This window comes from Mastacembelus armatus, chromosome 6 (genome assembly GCF_900324485.2).
Source record: "Mastacembelus armatus chromosome 6, fMasArm1.2, whole genome shotgun sequence".
NCBI lineage: Eukaryota > Metazoa > Chordata > Actinopteri > Synbranchiformes > Mastacembelidae > Mastacembelus > Mastacembelus armatus.
In genome coordinates, this window is record NC_046638.1 from 15,317,632 (window position 1) to 15,326,187 (window position 8,556).

An 8,556-nucleotide genomic window follows, 5' to 3' on the forward strand; every position below is an offset into this window, starting at 1 on the left:
CTATGGCGCAGATCAATAAAAAGTTCAAGTAAGACATCAAAGGGTGCCACCATGCAATTACACCTGTGGATTTCCTGCTGTGATATGTCAAAATGTCTTTGCAAAAGCTTTTTGAAGTTATACCCTGTATCCTTGCAGCACCGCTAATCATTCAAAATAAATACCCTGTGCTCTAATGACAGGATGTATGTTTCTGTAAATGTAGATAAACACACATTACCAACACACCTTTTACTATACACATTTTATTACAACAACCACTGCCTCTGTGACACACAGACTGAACATAATGTACACATAATGCTATGTTTACAAATCTTCATCCAAATCGGACATAATCTACCACTTTGGTCAAAACCTAGGTTGTATGTATCCACTGAACTTGGCATTAATATTCAGAGTCCCAGACTGAATATTCCTAATGAATTGGGATCCACTAAATCCCGGACATGGCTGAGTACCCTGTTCCCTCCAAGTTCTCATCAAACACAAGATTAAACTTAGCAGCTTTAATATACACCCAGAAACCAAGCAAGCAATTACTGTTAATTGTGAAGCCAAAACAATCAGCTGAAAGACAGTAAAAGGCCCCAGGGTTAAGTGATAATTCCCTCTTACCCTTTATCCACCAAGGCAGTTCCAGGGCTGGTTCAGAGCTAATTTTGAACCAGTTCTTTCTGTTCTGACAGCCAAAGATCTTTCTCGGGGCAGGGAAAACTCATGCTAAGATGGGACCAACTCTTTGCTGGTTGCTGGAAGAACCACTTATGTCAGGATCTAGGGGCAGGATTGTCATGAACAACAAGAGCCGAATCCATTTGGCAAAAGACAAAAAGTGTTTTTTAAAAAATATTTATTCCAAGCCTATATTGTTAAAATAATTTCAAGTTTGAGTTTTAGTTTTCAGAAAGAAAAAAAACATTAAAAAGCTGGTCTGTGAGTATGGTGTGTGATGTGCAGGAACAGAGTGGAGAAACTGAAAATACAGGTAAAACAGACTAAGTTGCTACAGCACTATTTTGTTGTTATTAAGATTTTTTTTGTTAACTGGTGTCACTGAAAGTAGTTTATTATAATGTCACTTACATTTTGTTTTCCAGAATGTGATTTGACTGAGAGGAGACTACCCTCCTGCCCCGTGGCAGTGTAGTTACTAATGTTAACTTTAGCTCCTTCACTGTGTTCACTGCTCAGTCAGCCTGTGTGTTTACACCATTGCAGCCAATTACGTTAGAGGAACAGAGTGGTATTTATAACTATTCTGACAAAAATGCTCAACCACTATTTTACCGGACACAGTGAGTCTTGTTGGTCTGGCACATGTACGGTGATATAAGAGCTGTGTGGTGGCTCTGCAGCCTGTGCAAAAGCACACCAGTGCTTAGAAGATTCATAATTTGCATTAGTTCTGAACTGACTCAAGCACCAGCTGCAAACTACCACCTAGTTTGTGTTGGTGGAAAAGGGATTTTGGATTCTGTCACTATGAATGAGCCTTTTCTCAATTATGAACAGTCGTTTGGTCCCATGTATATATGAAATAGTACTCAGTGCAGCTTTAGTGTTGCAAATTCCTATACAAATTATTCTAAATATTTGCAACTAATTGACATGCAGACAAGTTTTGGCTGCCAGGGACCCACAGCAGCATTTGAATTTGCCAGTTGCTAATCCAGCCTTGTCCCCGGATGATGATCTGCTTTATCTTTACAAGGACTTTCCTTCTAGTGCCTCCAAAACTTCAAAATGTAAACTTTGGACAAATATCTTATAATCCTGATTGCCATGACAATTTCCAAGCACACATTGGTAACCCTTGTGACTCTAATGACCTGAACCCTCAAAGCACAACCTTCACATTTTTACCAGAGCCCTAAAACAATGAATATAGCAATATGTTACCAGGGGGATCTTTCAGCTCAAAACTTTGGTAGGTTCCAGTTTGTTTCACTTTATAACTAACTTGCTAATTCTTTCCTCTCTTTCTGTGTTGTGGTCCAGTGGGTCGGACAGGGAGCTACAGGGAGTGCAAGCCAAGGAGGATCCACCAATTCCCTGAAGACACCCCCATCACCTTGACTACAGATATGCACCCATGCACTCACACAAACACACACACACACAGGTACAGAGGCTCAGGGTGGTAGAATGATGGATGGTAGACCTGGAGATGGTCCTAGTGAAATGTTAAGACATACAGTATAAGGTATGACTAACAAGTGACTACAGTAGTAAGTATCAGCTATAAACCATTACTCAAACTGATGTGTCATTAAACGGATCTAGGCTTTACTGTGCTAAGATTAAGACTGCTGCAAAAGCAAACCACCACTTCTTCATGTGTTTCCACAACCAAAAAAACACTTAACTACATTCCAACTGAACTACTACAATACAGTACTTTCTTCAATTGTTACTGATAGTATTAACAGGTTTCAGATTATCTAACAACTAAGCTTTTTTTTAGCAAATTGCAGTTTGTGGACCAAAAATTGTTCATTTTTAGATCAATTTATGAAGCTGTAACTGGTGATTTGTGTAACTTTTCAGCTATCTTTGATACCTTAAGAGTGAGACAGCAATGTATACAGTTATAAATTAGATATGAAAAAAGGGCATTCCTGTTCAGATCCACAAAGTTTCAGCTCTTTGTTTTGGTTATTGGCTATTGTGTTGAAAACTGAAAATTCTCATGCAGTGGTTATACAGTACAGTATGTTGCTTAAGTGCTTTGGCAACCAGACCAGACCATAGTGTAAACTTTAATTGTACCTCATCGGTTGACTGTCTTACAGAGCTCCTCTGTAAAGAGCTATGATTTGCTCCAGGAACGTGTAAAGCAGCTAAAAGAAGAAACAAAGTGTTTTATTTACCGCATGTTAATTGTCATATTTTGTTAGCAGGGTGTGGTCTAAATAATGGAAACATGAACATTGTAGTTGTTGGGCCATGAAATTGGCCCATTTTTCTGCTGATCTCCTCCAAGGAAGCATCATTGCTTCATAGGGTTTTACAATACTCCCAGAGATTTAAGAGGAATAAAACATGGATGTGCAACAAAGAAGAGATGCCTCTTTGAGGACAAACATGCAAGAGATGTTGTGTGCACCCAAGATGGGGGGATGAGTACCTTCCAGGCACCACAAACAGATCTGAGCCTCTTGACTTCTTTCCCTCGTGTAGATCTCAAAGGAGGACCGACTACACAAGCCTTTGGGATTCCCTGTTTCTCTCTACATGATGCCAGCATCTTCAGATAAGCCTCTATCGAAGCCCTGGGTGGAAAATAAACAGTTGCTGAGGATGCTCAGCTAATATTGATGATGATGGAGTCTCTTATTACCAGCGTATGTTGTTTAATTCTGTCTATGGAGACCAATAGGGCTGTTTGCAGGCAGGAGAGGTGACTGTAGATCAGACCACACTATCGATTGTTTATATATGTGAGCTTTTCATGCTAGCATACAAGGACAAAGTCCACACCATCCATCAGTGTTAAAGTGTAAACATGAAAAACTTAGATGCTAAAATAATTTTATAACTTTAATAAATTTGTTTCACATTACGCATAGTAATTTGATCATTAGCGCAGCTTTAAGTATTGCAAATTACTATAAAAATCTGCAGTTAATCAAAAGTGATTAATTTGTGGCAAATTAAAATGCACAGTAACTGGAGGGTTTTAGGGACTAAAACTTTAGGGATCAGTTACTATAACTAATAGAAATGGCTAGAACTACAAAAAAAAATACCAAGGTTGTAATAAAGAAGAATAATCTTGTTATGTTTATGTCCAAGAATCAGTCCCATGGCACACAGAGCCTTGTATCTCTAACATCACTCATATTAAACCAGTGGGAAATCCCTTGTGCCCCTATCCCTTTGTCATCAAAGAAGGGCTCTCATTTAAAACAACTTCAACACATGTTGTAGTTGATCACTCAAGAGTCATGTTTCCATTCTGAAAACGCATTTCCTCTGTACTATAATGGGATGTTTTCTTTATTAATTAAGACCACACCCTGTGGTTGTTTAAATAAGCCAGCATTTGATTTTTGAAATTTAGATTAATACCAGTATTGTTTATGTCTTTGTACTGGTCACTGTCACAAACAGTAATGATAATTTCTTTTGTGTTTGTTGAAAAATTGCATGCATCATTTTTCTGTGTTTTTAAATTTCTCTTTTGTTGTGAGATACTAATCATATTGTAAACACAAGATGTATTATGAACTTAAGACAGACTGTGTAAATTGTCATTTCAGGTGTTATTAATAAATATTTCCATATATAGCATGGATTCGTTTATGGGGAGTGCGAGATAGAGAGAGAAGTCACCCAGATGTAAGCACACACATATATTTTCCCTCAGGCCTGTTTTTCCTCCTCACACCTGCACCGTGAGCTCTGCCAGCACATCATTGTGATTGAAAGAACCATTAAAAGCTTTTGACAATACACACAACCGTTCTATGAAACACAGAAAAGGCAAAATATCCAGCAGTTTGTGTGTGAATATGTATGTGGATGATGTGTTCTCTGTATTTTTTCCAAAACATCTAACTATAATGATTGATGGACAACATTTTTCACTTGGTCCTCAGTCAGCTGATTGCCTAATATGCTAATGTCCGATGATGTGGTGATTCACAATATTTTCAGGCCATTACAGTTGCATTAATCTTTTTTCTGTTTTGTCTCTTTGGCAGACAGTCCAACAAGCTGTGAAAAAAACATCATATCATCAAGTTGACATGTTGTCATGAGAACAACTACATATCCAGCAGACATGAATAAATAGCATTTGTTTGCAGTCTTATTTTGCTGCAAATTTTTCTTCATGCAACTATACTCAAAGTTCAACAACCAATAATTTCCTGTGTCCAGGAGCGAGTCAATACCTTTATCTATTGTCTATGTGATATTAGGGCAGGTACTGCCAAGTGGGTTTATCAGAGAAAACTGCTGCTTATTGTTTCTGCAAACACGGATGAAAAGAATGGTAAAAAAAAACAGTAGAACAAGTCAGAACAAGTGTTCTGTAGATTTCAGAAAAAATGTAAAGTTATGGGCAGATGGTGAGCTTATCACCACAATTTAATATTTGTATAAAAATATTAATTAGTACAATCCTGTCCATCTTTCCATCTTGCAAAAAAAGGCATCCCTAGTGGTGAAACAAATATATAGAGAGCCTGCTTATGTCATTAAACTCCACCAGCACCCTCCACCAGACTCGTGGACACTCCTGGTGGTAGTGCAGCTGTCTCATTTCCAGTTTCTCAGATCCAGTTTTGCCAGCAGCTGCAGCACAATCTGGCAGTCACAATCATAACATCATCAATATTCTACAGCCAGCATTCACATTTTCTACCACGGTTATTCGTTTTCCACTATAACCTGAGGTTATTGTTAGCTTATTTCTCTTGTTTTGTGGCTTATGAATGTGTTCCTCTGAAGCCAGGCTGCTTTACACTGCCACCTGCCACCCTCTTGTGAGTGTGAATATAGGTGGCACAGCCTTCTTCAAAACCTCCTCAGACTCTTCCCTGATCTGACCTCAGGGGTTTTAAGGCCACCTTTAAGCCTGCCTACCTCAGCACTAAAGCATCAGTATGCATGAGCTGCTTTGGGTGAATAGCATTTGAAAACCCAGAAAACCTTGCCCCACAGTTTGCAGTGTGAGAATTGTTTTCAAAGTATTTTACTTTCCAAAGGAGCATGGTTGGATTATCTTTTAATCTCTATCTTAACTTTATCTGCTGGTATTGTTGAAGACAGTGGCACAGTAAGAGTACAATGCATACAACTCTTTATGACATTTGGTTATACTGTAAGAAAAAAACAACTTAACAAACATTACCAGTAAAACTTGAACACACCTTCTCCCTCAGTGGTTTTTCTTAATTCTTTTATTATTTTCAACATTGTGCATTAATGCTGAAGACTTCCACTTGAATCCATGAAAGAACACATATGAAATTATGTCCAATAACATCCATCCATCTTCTTCCGCTTATCTGGGGCCAGGTCACGGAAATATGTATTACACAAAAAAGTGTAAAACAACCCAGAATATCTTTTATAACTGTAAAGTAGTAGTAGTAGTTGCATTTAGCTTTTATGACAGTCTCTCATCAGATTTACAAGATAGTCACCTGGAAAGGTTTTCAGTGGACGGGTGCCTTGTCAAGAGTTAATTTGTGAGATTTCTTGCCTTTAATGTGTTTTAGACCATCAGCACAGAGGAAAGGTGGGTAGAACAGCCCTATTAGTGCCACTACAACTACTGTACAAATCCATATCATGGCAAGAAACAGTTAAGTAAAGACTGTTGAGAAAAGACAGTCCATCACAGTCCATCACTTTAAAAAATTATGCTCAGTCAGTCAGAAAAATCTCACAAAATTTGAATGTATCCCCAAATGCAGACACTAAAACACTATAATTAATCTGGATCTCATGGGGACCGTCCTAGGAAAGGAAGACCAAGAGCTACCTCTGCTGCAGAGGATAAGTGTATTAGAAATACCAGCCTCAGAAACCACTGATTTACAGCACCTTAGATTACAGCCCACATACAGTATATGCTTCTCAGAGTTATGTGGAAAATTTGGGCCAAGAAACACAAGGAATGGACATCAGATCAGTGGAAAACTGCCTGGTCTGATGAGTGCAAAGATTTTTGCTTCTGTACATTGTGTCTTTGTTAGATATAGAGGGGATGAATGGATGGTTTCTAAATGTATGGTGCCCACTAAGAAGCATGCAGGTGCGGTGATGGTGTGGGGGTACTTTTCTGATGACACTGTTGGTGACTTAGTCAAAATTGAGGGACTTAACCAGCATGGCTACCACAGCATTTTGCAGTGACATTCCATCCCATCTGGTCTGCACTTTTAGTGGGGCCATCAATTGTTTTCTAACAGGACAATGACCTGAAACACACAATTAGATTATGTAAGAGCTATTTATCAGACAATGTGGCAGCTACAATCACCCAATCTAAATCCATTTAAGATGGTTTAGGATGAGATGGGTTTCATTGTCTTCAGCATTATTATAGAACATTGAAAACAATGAAAATAAAAAAAAGCACTGAATAAGAAGGTATGGCCAAACTCTTGACTGGTAGTGTGCATAATACATAAAACTATAAACAAGTCAAAAACCTATAAGTTTTCCAAAAACCCACAAAATATCAAACCCAATATCAAATAATAAGTGACAAGGTTGTAGGGCTATGTCCATCCATTATCTACCACTTATGCCTGCTACCCAGGGTCTTTACCTGGATAGTAATGTTGACTGTAAAATCCTATATTTTCTATGGTGAGTAGAAGCTCCATCCATCCATTGATTCTCTATATTGCATAATTCAATTCAGGGTCACAGTAGGTTGATACCACTACCTGTACCAGTTTGTGAATAATACTGTTTTCATTTCCAAAGTAAATTATATTACACTTTACAGTACTCATTTTTAGTTTTATCTTACAGCTCCTTTACACAAAGTACTTTCGTAACATGTAAAATATAAATCTATTACACATAATGTGCTTTAATAATTTGCAAATATAAATACACCAAATTTCACAACTCAAAGCTGTCTGTCAAAATAATATCAAATTCCTTGAACAGTTTCAATTTTCCTGCAAGTGTGAACAAACTAGCACCTGCTGACTTTGCCGTCTTCACATCAGGGTTGACAGGAGCAGAGAATATGTGTCGAGAAAAAAACAATAGCTGAGCTGTTTAGCCAGTCAAATCAATGGAGAAAGGCACGATCAGTGTGTGACCTTCCACGTCAAAAAATAACATGGTGTCCATCAGCTTGTGGAGGTGCCTGAAAAACAAAATTGTACCAACAAGCTTTTGCCTGAAATATTCTATGAAAGGGCTTAAATCTACAGGGATTTTGTAAAGGGCACAGAAGCATAACAAACTGAAAGAATCCAGTAGGTGCATTTCATACTTGATGCTTTAATTGTTGAAGACCACCAATTACAAGAGAAATGAAAAGAGAAAGATGAGGCCGAACATCTTCGGGTTCAGATCTCCTCCACTCTTTCCAGTGCAAAATTTCCAACCCCTAATCTTGGGAAACAAGAAATGAACACGCTATTATGCTAATTGGGCTGCGTTGTGCAAAAAAACTTGTTTTCAACAAAATTTCCTTGTGGTCACAGTATCTAAACTAAGTTAAAGAAGAAAACTTTGTCAGTCCAGTAGAACACAAAGCTCTAATGTTACACAAAACTCAAATTACTGCCATACTGAAATTATATTAGGTTAATATGAAGGTGAAATCATGACCATGCTAAGTCAATAATGTTACCAAAACAAATTTTGAGAAACTGCTGTACAAAAGATTTAAGTCAATTAGAAAAATATGTACAATGCTTTCCTACAGCTTATTATTACCGTCAGACAATGCGCTACACTGTGAATACATGATGTGAAGGTGTGTTTAACTGATGCAAAATGGAGAAAAAGTGGAAAATAGTGAGCATGGTGTGAGTTGCTTTTGTATTTTCTCTACTGGTTGCAGATATG

The 8,556-nt window shown here is 37.9% G+C and overlaps 1 protein-coding gene across 1 annotated transcript in view; it reads left to right on the forward strand.

Annotated features, from left to right (window-relative positions):
• Positions 1-3,586, forward strand: part of syt9b (synaptotagmin IXb) — a 44,471-nt gene extending 40,885 nt beyond the window's left edge. Inside the window, exon 8 of the mRNA XM_026311425.1 lies at positions 2,002-3,586. Coding sequence (XP_026167210.1) covers positions 2,002-2,079 — 78 coding nt within the window. The 3' untranslated portion in view covers positions 2,080-3,586. The remainder of the gene's footprint in view (positions 1-2,001) is intronic.
• The last annotated feature ends 4,970 nt before the right edge of the window (positions 3,587-8,556 follow it).